The sequence below is a fragment of the Chanodichthys erythropterus genome, chromosome 12 (assembly GCF_024489055.1).
Source record: "Chanodichthys erythropterus isolate Z2021 chromosome 12, ASM2448905v1, whole genome shotgun sequence".
Taxonomy (NCBI): domain Eukaryota; kingdom Metazoa; phylum Chordata; class Actinopteri; order Cypriniformes; family Xenocyprididae; genus Chanodichthys; species Chanodichthys erythropterus.
Genome location: NC_090232.1, coordinates 54,320,330 through 54,340,803, shown reverse-complemented (window position 1 = coordinate 54,340,803; position 20,474 = coordinate 54,320,330). Strand labels below are relative to the sequence as shown.

At 39.3% G+C, this 20,474-nt stretch overlaps 2 protein-coding genes across 3 annotated transcripts; both read right to left on the bottom strand.

Moving 5' to 3' along the window:
• Positions 1 to 198: 198 nt before the first annotated feature.
• Positions 199 to 5,871, bottom strand: LOC137031936 (zinc finger protein 25-like). The gene is made up of 4 exons (XM_067403326.1): positions 5,627 to 5,871; positions 4,944 to 5,111; positions 4,335 to 4,743; positions 199 to 1,873 (listed from the first exon to the last, which is right to left on the bottom strand). Exons 2-4 carry the CDS (start codon positions 5,109 to 5,111, stop codon positions 867 to 869), a joined length of 1,584 nt encoding a protein of 527 aa, XP_067259427.1. The 5' UTR covers positions 5,627 to 5,871; the 3' UTR covers positions 199 to 866.
• A 2,407-nt stretch (positions 5,872 to 8,278) lies between these two features.
• LOC137031920 (zinc finger protein 25-like) lies at positions 8,279 to 15,079 on the bottom strand. Of its 2 annotated transcripts, XM_067403304.1 has the most exons (5): positions 15,023 to 15,079; positions 14,336 to 14,503; positions 13,757 to 14,147; positions 8,994 to 9,941; positions 8,279 to 8,582 (listed from the first exon to the last, which is right to left on the bottom strand). In XM_067403304.1, the coding sequence occupies exons 2-5, from the start codon at positions 14,501 to 14,503 to the stop codon at positions 8,512 to 8,514; spliced, it is 1,578 nt and encodes a 525-aa protein (XP_067259405.1). In that variant the 5' UTR covers positions 15,023 to 15,079; the 3' UTR covers positions 8,279 to 8,511. The 2 variants fall into 2 exon arrangements, with proteins under 2 accessions (XP_067259405.1, XP_067259406.1); XM_067403305.1 differs by lacking the exon at positions 8,279 to 8,582 and having other exon boundaries at positions 8,743 to 9,941.
• Positions 15,080 to 20,474: the final 5,395 nt, after the last annotated feature.

The window sequence follows — 20,474 nt, the reverse complement described above, 5'->3', positions numbered from 1 at the left end:
CCTATTTAAATAAAGGTGACTTGACTCTCTTCCATGCATGCGTGAGGCCATTTCAACAGATAAAACACGTTTAACAGTGATATGAAACTGTTACGACCGCTAGGGGTCAGCCATAACGGAAAGGACGCAAGTCTCAATACCAGAGAGATATCAAAATAATACTGTACAAACTTTATTTAGAATGAAAAATAAGGGTTTAACGTCAAGGGCAGACCTGGCCAAAACACCAAACAAAACAATCTTATTTTAGAAACTAAATTACCTCAATGAAAATAAAGAAAACAAAATACAACTTACCTTCCCCCCTTAACCATAACCAAAGTGAAAATAATATACAAATAAATTGGCGTCAAGCCCCCTATATCCCTTAAAGTGAAATATTATTTACAAGAGTTTTTACAGCAGTATTTACAGAGTTTTGGACAAACAAATCAGATTCGGAATTCAAGTTGTAGTCAAACAGGCAAAGTTCAAATAAACCGGGGAATCAGAAATAACCACAAACACAATCTCTCTGGCACGACGCTCTCAATCAAATGATGACGAAACGAACAATAGAAAAAAGTCAACGAAAGCGAAGAATGATGGCATCAGCACAAAGTCAACAAGGCACGAGGCAGAGTGTTTGGGGCAGTCCTTATGTATGGGTCAGGTGCTTGGCTGGACCAATCAGTGAGTTCAAACGGTTAATGGAGACCACGCCCACATGGAATACAAACACGTCTATACACACACACACACACACACACACACAGAGAGTATACACAGACAATGACACTACAGACAATATCTTAGGGTCTTAACAAAATGCAGGCACTCATATTATTAAAACCTTTTTATTTTGAGAACTTCAGTAGTTGTCAAGTTTAAGATACAATCATTTGTTCTTTAGTGTGTTTCTTCTGGTGAGTATAAAAACTACCTAAATAAGCGAATCTCTCGCCGCAGATGGAGCAGCGGTAAGGTTTCTCTCCTGTATGAACTCGCTCATGAGTCTTCAGGACGTCTAATCGAGCGAACGCCTTGTCACACTGAGAACACTTGTACGGTCTTTCTCCTGTATGAATCCTCTTGTGATATTTTAAGGCACTATCTTTTCTGAAACTCTTCCCACAAACGCTGCAGTGATACGGTCTTTCTCCAGTGTGAATCCGCTGATGATGTTTAAAATGATATGAATGAGCAAAGCTCTTCCCGCAGTAGGAGCACAGGAACGGTTTCTCTCCAGTATGAATCTTCTTGTGCTCTTTCAACTGAGATGTCTGACGAAATCCTTTATCACAGTGTTTACACTGATATGGCTTATCCTCAGAGTGTATTTTTTGGTGTGTCTTTAAACAGCTTGAGTTTGTAAAGGTTTTTCCACATTCACTGCACTGGTACGGCCTCTCATTGGTGTGAACACGCACATGTTTCTTCAGATGGGATCCGTGGTTGTAATTCTTGTCGCAGTGAGGGCACTTGTACGGCCTTTCACCTGTGTGGATTCGCTTATGAGCATCAAGATTCTGTTTGCTGCTGTAATACTTGTTGCACTCGCTGCATTGGAAAGTCTTTTCGCTGTGTGTCTTTATGTGATTTTTCATTTTAGATGGAGTGGTGAAAAAATCCTTCCCGCACTGTTCGCAGTGAAACACTTTCTTCACTTTATGCTCTTTTGTGTGAAGTCTCCTCTCTTCTAAGGTAGGAAAGCTGATGTCGCACATCCAGCAGGTGAAATCTTTCTGTTCTGTGTGTGTTCTCTCATGTCTCGCTAAACGTCCCTGTGAACTCAATGTTTTCCCACAGGTGGAGCAGGAAAAACTCTTGACCTTCAGCTGATCTTTTGATGTTGAGGTTGTTTCTTGACAAGAAGCTGAACTGCCATTCTCATCTGAAAAGAACGAAATGGTACTAAAATGTTACTTAAAACTAGTATGAAATTAAGTACATATCTATCTTTTCTATCAAAGTAAAGCATCAATACACAAAGCTGTATTTCCTGCAAGATTTTTTGAAAGTAAATTTAGGTGTCTTTCCAAAAAAAAAGACACCAAAGCACCTATGGAGAAAAACTTTTCAGCATCCACAGTGTATAGTATGTACAGTGCAACAAGTCAAGTTGCAATACAGAGTCACGCGTGTTCACTGCACAACTTCAATATGTCATCACAATCATCTTTACCTTGATCAAAATCCTCATTCATCAAAACTTTACTAGCAAGACGCTGGTTTGCTTTATCCAGATGAGAAATCATCTTGGCTATTGCGTATCATTTGGCCATTCAGCAGTGTTGCGTTCAGTCTGTATTTCACACAGCGCGATGCGTGACAGCTCGCACTCCTCAAAAATGATCACAGAATATGGCAGAGTTTGTGTTTTATGAGTGAAACAGACACTGGAATGAATGATTAACTGAAAACAATGCAAATATCTATTCTCTTTGCAATCTCTGACATTATAAGCCTGGTTTTCTTTACATTAGCGCTGTTTTGGACTGATTGTTTGAATGCATTTGGTTACTGGATCATTAAACTTAATACTCTCCAGGAGTTTAACGGCTTAAAATGATCTGATCGCAAACAGAGATGAGAAATCAGGGGAAAAGGGTTAGAAATTTCCACCTACCAGGGTTACAGCTGGTTGTGCCATTATAAGGGGCTTTTGCACCGGGTAGTTCAAGTTATAAAAACTATCCACCAGGTTGGTTAACCAAAAACAAAAAATTCCCCTAGGGCCGATTTCCTGGTTGTATTCACAAAGGCAGTAGAAACTCTACAGTGACGTAAGCCACACCTGTTGTTGTGACTTTTATTTTGACAGTGCGGAGAACATTAATCGGGCATAACATTATGAGCACCTTAACATTATGAGCACCTTTCTAATATTGTGTTGGTTCCCCTTTTGCTGCCAAAACAGCCCTGACCCGTCGAGGCATGGACTCCTCTAGACCCCTGAAGGTGTGCTGTGGTATCTGACACCAAGATGTTAGCAGCAGATCCTTAAAGTCCAGTAAGTTGAGGTGGATCCTCCATGGATTGGACTGGTTTGTTCAGCACATCCAACAGATGCTTGATTGGATTGAGATCTGGGGAACTTGGAGGCCAAGTCAACACCTCAAACTTGTTGTTGTGCTCCTCAAACCATTCCTGAAGCATTTTTGCTTTGTGGCAGGAGCATTATCCTGCTGAAAGAGGTCACAGCCACCTGGGAATACCGTTTCCATGAAAGGGTGTACATGGTCTCAACAATGCTTAGGTAGGTGGTACGTGTCAAAGTAACATCCACATGGATGGCAGGACCCAAGATTTCCCAGCAGCACATCGCCTAAAGCAACACACTGCCTCTGCCGGCTTGCCTTCTTCCCATAGTGCATCCTGGTGCCATGTGTTCCTCAGGTAATCGATGCACACGTGATGTAAAAGAAAAAGTGATTCATCAGACCAGGCCACCTTCTTCCATTGCTCCGTGGTCCAGTTCTGATGCTCACGTGTCACTGTTGGCTCTTTCGGTGGTGGACAGGGGTCAGCATGGGCACCCTGACTGGTCTGCAGCTATGCAGCTCCATACACAACAAACTGATGCACTGTGTATTCTGACACCTTTCTACCAGAACCAGCATTAACTTCTTGAGCAGTTTGAGCTACAGTAGCTCGTCTGTTGGATCGGACACACGGGCCAACCTTCGCTCCACACGTGCATCAGTGAGTCTTGGCCGCCCATGACCCTGTCGCCGGTTCACCACTGTTCCTTCCTTGAGCACTTTAATAGGTACTGACCACTGCAGACCGGGAACACCCCACAAGAGCTGCAGTTTTGGAGATGCTCTGATCCAGTCGTCTAGCATCACAATTTGGTCCTTGTCAAACTCGCTCAAATCCTTACGCTTAGTCTCCATATGCTCTATTACATTATGGTAGCACAAACAGAAGTTATGTTGAACAGAATTGTATTGGTGTTACTCAGAGTTGTCAAAAGTACCGACTTTTGAACAATGTAAGGCCGAACACCGTTACTGACAATCCTCATTTTGGCTGCGTGAGATTCTCCAGCTTTGTTGTTGTTTAGCTGATAAAGCTCCGCCCTCTTCTAGAAAGGGGGCCGGGAGCAGCAGCTCATTTACATTTAAAGGGACACACACAAAAACGCAGTGTTTTTGCTCACACTCAAATAGGGACAAATTTTACAAGTTATAATAAATGATCTGTGGGGGATTTTGAGTTGAAACTTCACACACACATTCTTCAGGATACAGTGTTTTCAACACGACGGTTCAGAGTAACTAATATTTCCCAAATTGTTCAACACTACTATCATTTGCCATAACAAAAGATCATAAAAAGAATAAAAATACCTGAAGGAATGAAGTCATCATAGTCAGCATTTCCATTATTCTCATCCTCATTCTCTTCATCCTCAACATTGTTTCCTTCATCATCATCATTAGTATTCTGATCATCTTCATCCTCCTCCTTATTATAAGCATCAATCCCATCCTCCTCCTCCTCGTGTCTCTGTTGTTGTTCCTCTGCTGTGGTTTTTATCAGGTTCCTGCAGTCCACCAGTTTGACGGAGCACATCTTCAGCGGCGTCTGCAGCATCTGCTGTTCTCCAGCGTTACAGTCAGAGGTTTGATCAGCGGATCCATGATCCTGAGCGTCAGTATAACACAGTAAAGTGAGGCTGAGCTCTGAGTCCTGTGTGTCTCTGGATCTCCAGACTGAATCCTGAGCTTCTGTCCCATCAGTCACACACACTGAAACCTTCTCCAGATCCTGACAAACACAAATAAACAACAACCTGTTGATATTAGCCTCATTACTCAGCAGTTATCTCTAGTGGTTATATTGGTGATTAGATTAGCATATTTTGCTGCTGGTTTAATTTGAGATGTGCGTAAGAAGTGAGAAGCTAACAAAACTTTGGTTTGATTGAGCTGAAGGATGAAATGAGCCGCTCAAACCTCTCTGTTGGGTTTGTCTCCTCTTTCTCTCAGCTTTGCCTCCAGTGACGCCACCTCTTTCTTCAGCTGACAGATTTCACTGATGAAATCCTCAATATCCAGCATGGACAGATCAGTTCCTACTGATTTACAGCAGATCACATCCATCTGCGCTTTCATGCTCAACATCTGAACACAAACACATCATCATTATTAAAAGACACATTTATAATTGACTGACACTAATCAAACTCAAAATAATTACAATTAGAACTACACAGAATGAATAAAATGATTGTAATTTCTTAGAATATTAAGAAATATTAATTTCAGATATAAATATACATTAGGTCAGTTTATCTTTAGTTTTGTTATTGTAAGAATAACACATCTAACATATAAATGTAGCTGCTGTATAAACATGGTATTGTGTTATTTGTACTCATTTCTAAGCATGACCTGAACTGAAATTTAGACGTCTTAACTATTGTTTAACAATAAATATCAGTTAAAACACAGCTGCTGTAGTCAGTAATGGTAAATCTGTTTACTATGATTTTATTACAAATATCTAAGTTGAACTATGATGTAGTATCAATGTTAATTCTATATTATGATTAAATAGTGAGGAAATGCTTAATTTAAGCTCTTTAAAACACTAAAGACAGAAAATCTACAATCACACAAACAGTTAAAACACACACCGTCTCAGTGCAGCAGCTTCTTCTCTCTTCGTGGTTTTACCGGCGGACTGAAGAGTGTCAGAGCGCCCTCTAGAGGATCATAAAATGTGGATTTCATACATTTCCTATTCAAAAAAAAAAGAAAGAAAAAAAAAAAAAGTATTTTAAAACTACCAAATTAATTTCATAATACATAATATAACACAACCTAGTTGCTTAAAACGATTAATAAAACGTCATTGAAAAGTTTGATTTGTCCTACCATAAGAGTTTTTTCAGATGGACAGATTAATGAATGAATGAATGAGCAAAGATAAATTCTGTCTTGTTTTTCTAGTTCAGTTTTGTTCTTGCTGTGTATTGAGTCTTTGAATGTGATGATGGATTCAAATTAATAAACAAGACCTGTGTTGGTAATGACCACTTTGTGTTTTTTAAAACAATATGTTTTGTCATAATGTACATAAGACAGTTAATGCTCTGTATGAGATTCAAAAGAGGAAATTAGTGTAACTGTAGTTTTTGTGATTTTGTTAGAAGATCAAGATAATGCAAATGTTTAAATCTCTTGCTTCTGCAACACAGATTTTTTAAAACTATTGTATGCAATCTATTGAATTATTGTATTGTAAAGCTATCTATTGTACTATTGTATGTGTAATGATGATATTTGATAGAAACAATTGTTTTATTTTACATTTTCCACATTGGATATTATTTTTTCTTTTTAAGGAAAAAGTTTTTTTGGCTGTAATTTTTTTTTTAAACTTTTTAGATTTTGTCATGCTCTGTCAATTATTATACTTGGTTTTCCGATTGTAACGTTACTGTACGCACCGTGTATTACTGCATTTCCGTGTCTGAATCAGTTCAAATTTGTAACAATCTTAGGGAAATAAGGGGCAATTTCATTCCTTAATGTGGTACTGCCATGTTTTTGTGTTGTTTTATAAGTAAATATTTAATAATTGCTAAAAGAATCTGTGGCTGAGTTTGGTGTTTACATGAGTTCAATATGCCAAATATCCCATAAACATACACTTTGATTCTATATCACAACCTGATCTACACATTGCAGTGAATTTGAACTACTTGCCACAATAAAACCTCCACACTTTGACACCAAGAGTTTTCATTTCTACCAAGGAAATATCTTACCTCACATGGTGGCGCAAATGCTCTGGAAGAACCGTGATGAAATGTAATTAACAGTGTGAAAGGAAAGCCATGTTCTTTCTTGATTAAATGAAACCCAACTGCAACTGCCAGTGACTAATGGTGTTAGACAACACGTGTCAGGACCCACTCATTGTCGTAATCATACTTTAGATCTAATATTGTCACGTGGAATCGATACTGATGCAGCTGAAATTCTGCAGCAGAGTGACGACATCTCAGATCATTATTTAGTCTCGTGTACACTACATTCATCCAAGTCTGCAAAACCAAACACCGTGGAACAATAAGCACACTCGGGCCCTTAAGAGAGCAGCCAGAAAAATGGAGCGCAGCTGGAAGAAAACAAAACTAGAGGTTTTTCGTATTTCATGGAAAGAAATCATTATTGCATACAGAAAGGCTTAAAATACGGCAAGATCTACTTATTCAAAATGTCTTAGAAGAAAACAAACACAACCCTAGGTATTTATTTGATACAGAGGCTAATGACTTTAAAAACTTCTTTACTTGCAAGATTGACAATATTAGAGAGAAAATTATAACCGTGCAAACCGTCTACTACAGCAGGGGTTTTCAACCTGTGGGGGGTGCCACTGCCAGCACCTGTTAGTTCAAAAGTGAATTCTCATAGTGAAACAGCTGTAAAAGTGAGATTTTGCTAGCAAATCTTGAGTAATCCACTAGAGGGTGCAATTTGACTATTCTCCCAGGTAATCGTTGACTGTAGTTACAGAAGGTTTGGCACAACTGAATTTGAGAAAAAACAACTAAACAAAAAATGGACTGGTGGCTTGTAAAATCAAGAACACCAGAGATGATCAAAACTAAGGAAAAACAAGCTCAAGCGTGTGCCCAAAAAGGTTGAAATCCCCTGTACTACAGTATCTTATCAGACAGTGCATTGTAGTATCCCTGAGGAAAAAATTCATTTGGTTCTTTAGGAGAGGAATAATTCTCTAAACTAGTCCTAATGTACAGAATACAGGCCAATTGATAATACCTGGAATATCAAAATCAACCGCAGGCGGTAGATCCTTCACCTATTTGGCACCTAAACTCAATCTTCCTAGCATTGTTCGGGAAGCAGAAACACTAAATCTAGACTAAAAACCCATCTCTTCAACATGGCATACACATAACAAATTTATGATTTCAAATCCATTGTTAATCCATTTTAATTTACATTCAATTAATAAATTGTAAAACTATCATTTATTTTTTTAATTGTGGTTGGCATATTGTGTGCTGCATCTGCATTCGAGAACCACTGCATTAAAGTCGGCATGAAGTGGAAGTTGCGACTGTCTTTTCTTCTCTAACGTAACGTCTATCTGATTGAAACGGCATCTGAAATGAGAGGGCGGTACTTGATTTCGTCCTTCAGAAATTGATTGGATCGCTGGAAGTTACTAACAAAATGGAGGCAGATCTGAATACCCGTTTGCAGTAAGTGGGGGATTTCTCTCCAGATAGCCCCGCCCTTGCACCATGGCATGTGACAGGAAGAGACGATGAGTTGTTTTGAGGGGGGAGCTTAATGTATTTTATTAAAGATTACAAAGGCACGTTAATTTAATTATTTTTTTTAAATGAAGTGCACGGATAAATTAGAGTTGTCAAATTTGATTTCATGCCGAATTTAAAGGATTGTTAGGCTGCATAAATTAGGTCAGCTGGAACCAGGAACACTTCCTATAACACCAGATGTACTTGTTAATATTAGCAGATTAGTTTATCCAGAGGTTTACCGTAGTCAGCCGGATCCAGGCCATATCCAGATCAAATGGAGGACCTGCGCCTAGATACAAGCACAACACATCTCTTAAATGTCAGTAGAGATCAACTCTCCCATGTGAAGGCCTAATCGACACAACATGCTTCAGGCAATTTCACAAGATAAAACATGTTTAACAGCGTTATGAAATGCAAGCATACATTTTCTTTATTTTGAGGCTTTTTAATTGTTCTGTCAAGTTTAAGATACAATCATTGCTCTGCTCTGTTAAACATGACTACATCCAAAGCAATCTGTTCAATCCATCTCTACTCTCCCAAAGCTCAATGCGACACTGCCACCTACTGGCAGAAAGAGCTCAATGTACAGTTTCAGGATGAGTCTTTTATCCAGATTTACTGATGAAAAAACACTATGATGATTCTGGAGCAGTTTGTTCTTCAGCGTGTTTCTTCTGATGAGTATAAAAACTACCTAAATAAGTGAATCTCTCGCCGCAGATGGAGCAGCGGTAAGGTTTCTCTCCCGTATGAACTCGCTCATGAGTCTTCAGGACGTCTAATCGAGCGAACGCCTTGTCACACTGAGAACACTTGTACGGTCTTTCTCCTGTATGAATTCTCTGGTGATATTTTAAGGCACTATCTTTTCTGAAACTCTTCCCACAAACGCTGCACAGACACGGTCTTTCTCCAGTGTGAATCCTCTGATGATGTTTAAAATGATGTGAATGAGCAAAGCTCTTCCCGCAGTAGGAGCACAGGTACGGTTTCTCTCCGGTATGAATCTTCTTGTGCTCTTTCAGCTGAGATGTGTGACGAAATCCTTTATTACAGTGTTTACACTGATATGGTTTATCCTCAGAGTGTGTTTTTTGGTGTGACTTTAGACAGCCTGTACTTGTAAAAGTTTTCCCACATTCACTGCACTGGTACGGCCTTTCATTGGTGTGAACACGCACATGGGCCTTCAGATTGGATGCGTACATGAATCTTCTCTCGCAGTGAGGGCACTTGTATGGCTTTTCACCCGTGTGGATTCGATTGTGAACAATAAGAATTTGTTTGGTCCTGTAATACTTGTTGCACTCGCTGCAATGGAAAGTCTTTTTGCTGTGTGTCTTCATATGAGCTTTTAGAATCATATAAATGAAATAAACCTTCCCACACTGTTTGCAGTTAAAATCTTTCTTCGCTCTGTGCTCTTTTGTATGACGTCTCTTCTCTTCTAAGGTAGGAAAGCTGATGTCGCACATCTTGCAGGTGAATTCTTTCTGTTCTGTATGTGTTCTCTCATGTCTCGCTAAATGTCCCTGTGAACTCAATGTTTTCCCACAGGTGGAGCAGGAAAATCTCTTGACCTTCAGCTGATATTTTGATGTTGAGGTTATTTCTTCATAAGCAGCTGAACTGCCATTGTCATCTGAAAAGAACAAAATGGTAATAAAATGTTACTTAAAACTAGTATGAAATTAAGTACATATCATTTACAGGTGCTGGTCATATAATTAGAATATCATCAAAAAGTTGATTTATTTCACTAATTCCATTCAAAATGTGAAACTTGTATATTATATTCATTCATTACACACAGACTGATATATTTCAAAAGTTTACTTCTTTTAATTTTGATGATTATAAATGACAACTAAGGAAAATCCCAAATTCAGTATCTCAGAAAATTAGAATATTGTGAAAAGGTTCAATATTAAAGACACCTGGTGCCACACTCTAATCAGCTAATTAACTCAAAACATCTGCAAAGGCCTCTAAATGGTCTCTCAGTCTAGTTCTGTAGGCTACACAATCATGAGGAAGACTGCTGACTTGACAGTTGTCCAAAAGATGACCATTGACACCTTGCACAAGGAGGGCAAGACACAAAAGGTCATTGCAAAAGAGGCTGACTGTTCACAGAGCTCTGTGTCCAAGCACATTAATAGAGAGGCGAAGGTAAGGAAAAGATGTGGTAGAAAAAAAGTGTACAAGCAATAGGGATAACCGCACCCTGGAGAGGACTGTGAAACAAAACCCATTCAAAAAGGGGGAGATTCACAAAGAGTGGACTGCAGCTGGAGTCAGTGCTTCAAGAACCACTACGCACAGACAAATGCAAGACATGGGTTTCAGCTGTCGCATTCCTTGTGTCAAGCCACTCTTGAACAACAGACAGCGTCAGAAGCATTTGAAGACAAAAAGGACTGGACTGCTGCTGAGTGGTCCAAAGTTATGTTCTCTGATGAAAGTAAATTTTGCATTTCCTTTGGAAATCAGGGACCCAGAGTCTGGAGGAAGAGAGGAGAGGCACACAATCCACGTTACTTGAGGTCCAGTGTAAAGTTTCCACAGTCAGTGATGGTTTGGGGTGCCATGTCATCTGCTGGTGTTGGTCCACTGTGTTTTCTGAGGTCCAAGGTCAACGCAGCCGTATACCAGGAAGTTTTAGAGCACTTCATGCTCCCTGCTGCTGACCAACTTTATGGAGATGCAGATTTTTTCAACAGGACTTTGCACCTGCACACAATGCCAAAGCTACCAGTACCTGGTTTAAGGACCATGGTATCCCTGTTCTTAATTGGCCAGCAAACTCACCTGACCTTAACCCCACAGAAAATCTATGGGGTATTGTGAAGAGGAAGATGAGATATGCCAGACCCAACAATGCAGAAGAGCTGAAGGCCACTATCAGAGCAACCTGGGCTCTCATAACACCTGAGCAGTGCCACAGAATGATCGACTCCATGCCACAACGTATTGCTGCAGTAATTCAGGCAAAAGGAGCCCCAACAAAGTATTGAGTGCTGTACATGCTCATACTTTCTTTGTATTAGTCTTAAGTAATATTCTAATTTTCTGAGATACTGAATTTGGGATTTTCCTTAGTTGTCAGTTATAATCATCAAAATAAAAAGAAATAAACATTTGAAATATATACTGTACAAAACTGTATTTCCTGCCAGCTTTGTTTAAAGTAAATTCAGGTGTCTTTCTAAAAAAGGACACTTGGAGACTCCAAAAGAACACAAATACCCAAATGATATGAGTCCATTTCATTTTATAAATTTATCCACACCAAAGCACCTATGGAGAAAAACTTTTCAGCATCCACAGTGTATAGTATGTACAGTGCAACAAGTCAAGTTGCAATACAGAGTCACGCATGCTCACTGCACAACTCACAACATCACAATCATCTTTACCTTGATCAAAATCCTCATTCATCAAAACTTTACTAGTGAGACACTGGTTTGCTTTATCCAGATGAGAAATCATCTCAGCTATTGCGTATCATTTGGCCATACAGCAGTGTTGCGTTCAGTCTGTATTTCACATGCGTGACGGCTCGCACTCCTCAGAATGATCACACAATATGGCAGAGTTTGTGTTTTATAGTGAAACAGACACTGGAATGAATGATTAACTGAAAACAATGCGAATCTCTATTCTCTCTGCCATCTCTGATATTATAAGCCTGGTTTTCTTTACATTAGCGCTGTTTTGGACTGATTGTTTGAATGCATTTGGTTACTGGATCATTAAACTTAAAACTGTCCAGGAGTTTAACGGCTTAAAATGATCTGATCGCAAACAGAGATGAGAAATCAGGGGAAAAGGGTTAGAAATTTCCACCTACCAGGGTTACAGCTGGTTGTGCCATTATAAGGGGCTTTTGCACCGGGTAGTTCAAGTTATAAAAACTATCCACCAGGTTGGTTAACCAAAAATTAAAAGTTCCCCTAGGGCCGATTTCCTGGTTGTATTCACAAAGGCAGTAAAAACTCTACAGTGACTAAAGCCACACCTGTTGTTGTGACTTTTATTTTGACAGTGCGGAGAACATTTACATTAATCGGGCATAACATTATGAGCACCTTTCTAATATTGTGTTGGTTCCCCTTTTCTGCCAAAACAGCCCTGATCCTTAAAGTCCAGTAAGTTGAGGTGGATCCTCCATGGATTGGACTGGTTTGTTCAGCACATCCAACAGATGCTTGATTGGATTGAGATCTGGGGAACTTGGAGGCCAAGTCAACACCTCAAACTTGTTGTTGTGCTCCTCAAACCATTCCTGAAGTATTTTTGCTTTGTGGCAGGAGCATTATCCTGCTGAAAGAGGTCACAGCCACCTGGGAATACCGTTTCCATGAAAGGGTGTACATGGTCTCAACAATGCTTAGGTAGGTGGTACGTGTCAAAGTAACATCCACATGGATGGCAGGACCCAAGATTTCCCAGCAGCACATCGCCTAAAACATCACACTGCCTCTGCCGGCTTGCCTTCTTCCCATAGTGCATCCTGGTGCCATGTGTTCCTCAGGTAATCGATGCACACGTGATGTAAAAGAAAAAGTGATTCATCAGACCAGGCCACCTTCTTCCATTGCTCCGTGGTCCAGTTCTGATGCTCACGTGTCCACTGTTGGCTCTTTCGGCGGTGGACAGGGGTCAGCATGGGCTGGTCTGCAGCTATGCAGCTCCATACACAACAAACTGATGCACTGTGTATTCTGACACCTTTCTACCAGAACCAGCATTAACTTCTGGAGCAATTGGAGCTACAGGAGCTCGTCTGTTGGATCGGACCACACGGGCCAGCCTTCAATGAGCCTTGTCTGCCCATGACCCTGTCTCCGGTTCACCACTGTTCCTTCCTTGGAGCACTTTTGATAGATACTGACCACTGCAGACCGGGAACACCCCACAAGAGCTGCAGTTTTGGAGATGCTCTGACCCAGTCGTCTAGCATCACAATTTGGTCCTTGTCAAACTCGCTCAAATCCTTACGCTTAGTCTCCATATGCTCTATTACTTTATGGTAGCACAAACAGAAGTTGTGTTGAACAGAATTGTATTGGTGTTACTCAGAGTTGTCAAAAGTACCGACTTTAGTATAAATCAGGTACTGAAATTTTAAAAATGTGATGCTTTGTTTGAGCGCTGTTAAGCGGATTCATAAATACATCTGAGACACCAGAGACTTATATTACATCTTATATTACAAAAGGGCATTGTAGGTGCCCTTTAATGAATCATTCACTTATCATCATATAAAAATTCTGTAATATCTGTCTATATTTGTCTACTTCTAGGGCAGAAAAAATGAATAAAACAGAAATTGTGATGCAGCTCATAATACAGTGTTTTCAACATGACGGTTCAGAGTAACTAATTTTTCCCAAATTGTTCAGCCCTATTATCACTTGCCATAACAAAAGATCATAAAAGGAAGAAAAATACCTGAAGGAATGAAGTCATCATCATCATCATTTCCATTATTCTCATCCTCATTCTCTTCATCCTCAACATCGTTTCCTTCATCATCATCACTAGTATTCTGATCTTCATCCTCCTCCTCCTCCTCGTGTCTCTGTTGTTGTTCCTCTGCTGTGGATTTTATCAGGTTCCTGCAGTCCACCAGTTTGACGGAGCACATCTTCAGCGGCGTCTGCAGCATCTGCTGTTCTCCAGCGTTACAGTCAGAGGTTTGATCAGCGGATCCATGATCCTGAGCGTCAGTATAACACAGTAAAGTGAGGCTGAGCTCTGAGTCCTGTGTGTCTCTGGATCTCCAGACTGAATCCTGAGCTTCTGTCCCGTCAGTCACACACACTGAAACCTTCTCCAGATCCTGACAAACACAAATAAACAACAACCTGTTGATATTAGCCTCATTACTCAGCAGTTATCTCTAGTGGTTATATTGGTGATTAGATTAGCATATTTAGCTGCTGGTTTAATTTGAGATGTGCGTAAGAAGTGAGAAGCTAACAAAACTTTGGTTTGATTGAGCTGAAGGATGAAATGAGCCGCTCAAACCTCTCTGTTGGGTTTGTCTCCTCTTTCTCTCAGCTTTGCCTCCAGTGACGCCACCTCTTTCTTCAGCTGACAGATTTCACTGATGAAATCCTCAATATCCAGCATGGACAGATCAGTTCCTACTGATTTACAGCAGATCACATCCATCTGCGCTTTCATGCTCAACATCTGAACACAAACACATCATCATTACTAAAAGATGCTAAAAGACTGACACTTGTCAAACTCAAAATAATTACAATTAGAACTACACAGAATGAATAAAATTATTGTAATTTCTTAGAATATTAAGAAATATTAATTTCAGATATAAATATACATTAGGTCAGTTTATCTTTAGTTTTGTTATTGTAAGAATATCACAACACATCTAACATATAAATGTAGCTGCTGTATAAAGATGGTATTGTGTTATTTGTACTCATTTCTAAGCGTCCTTACATGACCAGCACTGAAATTTAAACGTGTTGACTATGTTTTAACAATAAATCAGTTAAAACACAGCTGCTGTAGTCAATAATGGTAAATCTGTTTACTATAATTTTATTACAAATCCCCAAGTTGAACTATGCAGTAGAATCATAGTTAATTCTATGATATAAATAGTGAGGAAACGCTTCATTTAAGCTCTTTAAAACACTAAAGACAGAAAATCTACAATGACGTTAAACAAATTAAAATACAAACCGTCTCAGTGCAGCAGCTTTCTCTTCTTCTCTTCTTTCTTCATAGTTTTACCGGCGGACTGGAGATTGTCATAGCGCCCCCTACAGGATCATAAAATGTGGATTTCATACATTTCTAAAATCCTGTCATCCAGTCATTTCCTCACTTCCTCTTTCATCCAAAAATGTAGTTTAGATGGACAGATCAATACATTAAAATGTACATTTTTTTTGCAAAATATATTTGCAGTTACATTAACAAGGTCATAGTAAGGTATATTTAACAAAAACAAGAGTAACACAAAAAAAATCCAACTTGTATTATTGTGCTACTTTAGTCCCAACAGACAGGATCAAAAGTAACAATGTGCAGCTTATTATGAAATAAATATATCATGATGACTCAAGAGTTGAATATTTGAGCTAAATCTGTGCAGATTTGGCTTACACAAATGTAACCCAGCAGTGATTAAAACCCACCAAATTGGCTAAATTTGACACCCGCCACAGTTGATTTTTACCCGTGTTGGTGTGTGTTAATTTCAAACCCTGCTTGTCATGCTCGCTGCACTATTATTCATTTCCAAGTGTAATGTTACTGTACGTGTCGCATATCTAGAAATTCTTAAACCAAGAAGCATTTTCTAGACAAGTAAAGATTATTGTCTTGTTTACAGAAAAAAAAAAAAAAAAATTAAATGAGCTTAGATTATTTTGCTTGTTTTAAGGAAAAACTCGCTTAATTTTTGACTTATTTTTTCTGGAAACGAGACAATTTTTACTTGTCTAGAAAATGTTCCTTGATTTAAGAATTTTTAGATATTTGGACTAGAAATGACAAAAAGTAAGAAAAGCATTTTTTTGCTATGTAAACATCTTAAAGACATCTTCTAAGACATTTATTTTTTTCCGACATAAACGCACATCAATTAGATGAGATGTATGAGCAAGGGGTGTCCAGGTAGCATCTGATTGGCCACACCAAAATTTTAATTTCAACATGTGGCGACATAGAAGCGGCTTGAGTGTGGACATACAGTATCTCACAGAAATTAGTACACACCTCACATTTTTGTAAATATTTTATTATATCTTTTCATGTGACAACACTGAAGAAATGACACTCTGCTACAATGTAAAGTAGTGAGCGTACAGCTTGTATAACCGTGTAAATTTGCTGTTCCCTCAAAATAACTCAACACACAGCCATTAATGTCTAAAACACTGGCCACAAAAGTAAGTACACCTCTAAGTGAAAATGTCCAAATTGGGCCCAAAAGGTCAATATTTTGTGTGGCCACCATTATTTTCCAGCACTGCCTTAACCCTCTTAGGCATGGAGGTCACCAGAGCTTCACAGGTTACCACTGGAGTCCTCTTCCACTCCTTCATGAGGACATCACAAAGCTGATGGAGGTTAGAGACCTTGCGCTCCCCCTTCCGTCTGAGGATGCCCCACAGGTGCTCAATAGGGTTTAGGTCTGGAGACACGCTTGGCGAGTCCATCAGCTTTACCCTCAGCTTCTTTAGCAAGGCAGTGGTCGTCTTGGAGGTGTGTTTGGGGTTGTTATCATGTTTGAATACTGCCCTGCGGCCCAGTCTCAGAAAGGAGGGGATCATGCTCTGCTCATTCATGGTTCCCTCAATGAACTGTAGTTCCCCACATGGTTCCAGTAATCCATGTCCTTAGTCTGCTTGTCTTCAGCAAACTGTTTGCGGCTTTCTTGTGCATCATCTTTAGAAGAGGCTTTCTTCTGGGACGACAGCCATGCAGACCAATTTGATGCAGTGTGTTGTCTGAGCACTGACAGGCTGACCCCCATCCCTTCAACCTCTGCAGCAATGCTGGCAGCACTCATACATCTATTTCCCAAACACAACCTCTGGATATGACGCTGAGCACATGCACTCAACTTCTTTGGTCGACCATGACGAGGCCTGTTCTGAGTGGAAGCTGTCCTGTTAAACTGCTGTATGGTCTTGGCCACCATGCTGCAGCTCAGTTTCAGGGTCTTGGCAATCTTCTTATAGCCTACACCATCTTTATGTAAAACAACAACTCTTTTTTTCAGTTCTTTGCCATGAGGTGCCATGTTGAACTTCCAGTAAAGACTTGAGAGCGACAAGTCTGTAGTAATTTAGTCCTGTGATTTGGGTTTTTTTGTGAACTGGAATGATAGTGAAGCGTTTGAATCAGCAGGGAACTTCAGACTGCTCCAGCGATCCATTGGTCAGCGCAGACTTTTAAGCAGGAAGGTGAGATACTGTCTGGGCCTGAAGCTTTCAGTTTTTGCCTGTAGGTTGGTGTAAGATAAACCAGAAAGTGATCAGAGAATCCCAAAGCTGCCCGCAGGACAGTGATTTGTCCTTTTTTCTTGTGTAACAGCAGTCCAGTATACTACTGTCTCTGGTGGGACATGTAATGTGCGGTTTGTTTTTATCAGCTCACAGGAGAGATTTGCTTTGTTAAAATCCCCAAGAATGGTTAAAAGGGTTATTTATTCAGCCAGCTGTTGTAGCGTCGTGTTCACATGCGTTTGGAGGGATGTACAAATTCACAAGAATGAAAGAGGAAAACTCCTGCGGCGAGTTTATGAAGAGTGTCTCTAAATTAAGACAGAATATCTTCTTCAGCGTTGTTACATCTGAACACCAACTTTTGTTAATGTAGAAACAACTCGTTTTCCCTGTTAACTCTGTGATGCGATCTGCTCGGTACAGCCGTAAGCCCATCAGAAGTGGCCAAGTTTTGCGTTTTCACGTGAGATCAATGTTTATTAATACTCATCTCTAAATGTACAGTGAAGGTAAAGTACCTGATCAAACAAACAATTTTCCACAAAGAGTATTCATTTCTACCCATATCTTAAATTAGATGGTGGCACAAATGCTCTGGAAGACCATGGAAAATGTAAAATATTGCGTGAAAGGAAAACCACGCTTTCTTGATTAAATTAAACATATCCCAATGAAAACCCATCCAACAATAAAAGTAAAAAATAAAATAAATGTTTAACAGCATTATGAAATCCAGGCACTCATAGTCTATTTTTGTTTGAGGTGTTTTAATAAGTTTGAGATACAAACATTGCTCTGCTCTGTTAAACATGACTACATCCAAAGCAATCTGTTCAATCCATCTCTACTCTCCCAAATCACATGAAAGCTCAATGCGACACTGCCCCCTACTGGCAGAAAGAGCTCAATGTACAGTTTCAGGATGAGTCTTTTATCCAGATTTACTGATGAAAAAACACTATTATGATTCTGGAGCAGTTTGTTCTTCAGCGTGTTTCTTCTGATGGCTCTGAAAACTACCTAAATAAGCGAATCTGTGAACTCAATGTTTTCCCACAGGTGGAGCAGGAAAATCTCTTGACCTTCAGCTGATCTTTTGATGTTGAGGTTGTTTCTTCACAAGAAGCTGAACTACCATTCTCATCTGAAAAGAACAAAATGGCTCTAAAATGTTACTTAAACATTAATAAACATTTATAAAATCATCTATAATTGTCTTTTTTTTAGGGCTGAGAAATTAATCAAAATAAAATTGTGATGCAGCTCATGTTACAGTTGTTTCAACATGTCAGTTCACAGTAAATAATGTCAATACTCATTGATTTAGGAACAACATTTCCCCCCCAATTTTTCAGCCCTACTATCATTCGCCAGGAAGAAACATACCTGAAGGAATAAAGTCATCGTCATCATCATTCTTATACTCATTCCCATCATCATCCTCAACAGTCCCATCATACTCTTTATTTCCTTCATCATCATCATCATCATTATTCTGATCTTCATCCTCCTCATGTCTCTGTTGTTGTTCCTCTGCTGTGGTTTTTTCTCCTCTGCTCTCTATCAGGTTCCTGCAGTCCACCAGTTTGACGGATCACATCTTCAGCGGCGTCTGCAGCATCTGCTGTTCTCCAGCGTTACAGTCAGAGGTTTGATCAGCGGATCCATGATCCTGAGCGTCAGTATAACACAGTAAAGTGAGGCTGAGCTCTGAGTCCTGTGTGTCTCTGGATCTCCAGACTGAATCCTGAGCTTCTGTCCTGTCAGTCACACACACTGAAACCTTCTCCAGATCCTGACAAACAAAAATAAACAACAACCTGTTGATATTAGCCTCATTACTCAGCAGTTATCTCTAGTGGTTATATTGGTGATTAGATTCACATATTTAGCTGCTGGTTTAATTTGAGATGTGCATAAGAAGTGAGAAGCTAACAAAACTTTGGTTTGATTGAGCTGAAGGATGAAATGAGCCGCTCAAACCTCTCTGTTGGGTTTGTCTCCTCTTTCTCTCAGCTTTGCCTCCAGTGACGCCACCTCTTTCTTCAGCTGACAGATTTCACTGATGAAATCCTCAATATCCAGCATGGACAGATCAGTTCCTACTGATTTACAGCAGATCACATCCATCTGCGCTTTCATGCTCAACATCTGAACACAAACACATCATCATTACTAAAAGATGCTTTTATAATCAACTGACACTAATCAAACTCAAAATGATTGTTTACAGAGCATAACTACACAGAATGAAGAAAATTATTGTAATTTCTGAGAATACTGAGAAATATTAATATCAGATATAAATGAACATGATTAGCTCAGTTTAGTTTTGTTATTGAAAGAATATCATAACACATCTAAATTTTAAACTTAGCTGCCATTTTAATAAAATGAATGTCAGGCACTGAAAATTAAACTTGTTAACTATAAATATAAGTTAAAACGCTGCTGTAGTCAGTAATGGTAAATCTATTCACTTTGATTTTATTACAAATATCTAAGTTATACTGTACAGTAGAATCATGGTTAAACACTTAATTTAAGCTCTTTAAAACACTAAAGTCAGAAAATCTACAATCACATACTGTAAACAGTTAAAGGGTTACTTCAGGATTTAGCATTGAGCTTTGTATTAGTAGAATACCACTAGTATTTTCGAATTAGCGTGTTTTCCCCCTTCATATCAGCCCGAGATGAGAGATTTATGCATTTTTATTCTGTAAAAAAGCCTCCGATGACGCAAAAATCGTCATTTTGCGTCATCGGAGGCTTTTTTGGCCAGAGGCTTAAAACTACAGCCAGTAATAGCAGGTAGTTCCACGTCCATACATATGCGCGTTTGAGGTTACTCACGGACATAGATCAAAGATTTTATCAAAAGTGGGTGTCAATTATATTTTTAAGCTTACAGTAATTAACTTTATTTTGTCTGCACTACATCAGTGGTTCATCTCGCAAATTTATCGGTCTCTGCAGTCATCTCAACCAATACAGTAACAGGCTTTTGTGGTAACGTTAGCATAAATAGATAAATAAACTCAGTTTTACAGAACAGAGGCTTTACTTTGATAACAGTCAACTTATATGTAATTGTCTATCTAACGTTACTTTGCTAAGTTTGCAGTTTTACTGCTACCTACAACACTACATATAGGCTACTGTGTTATCAGTCT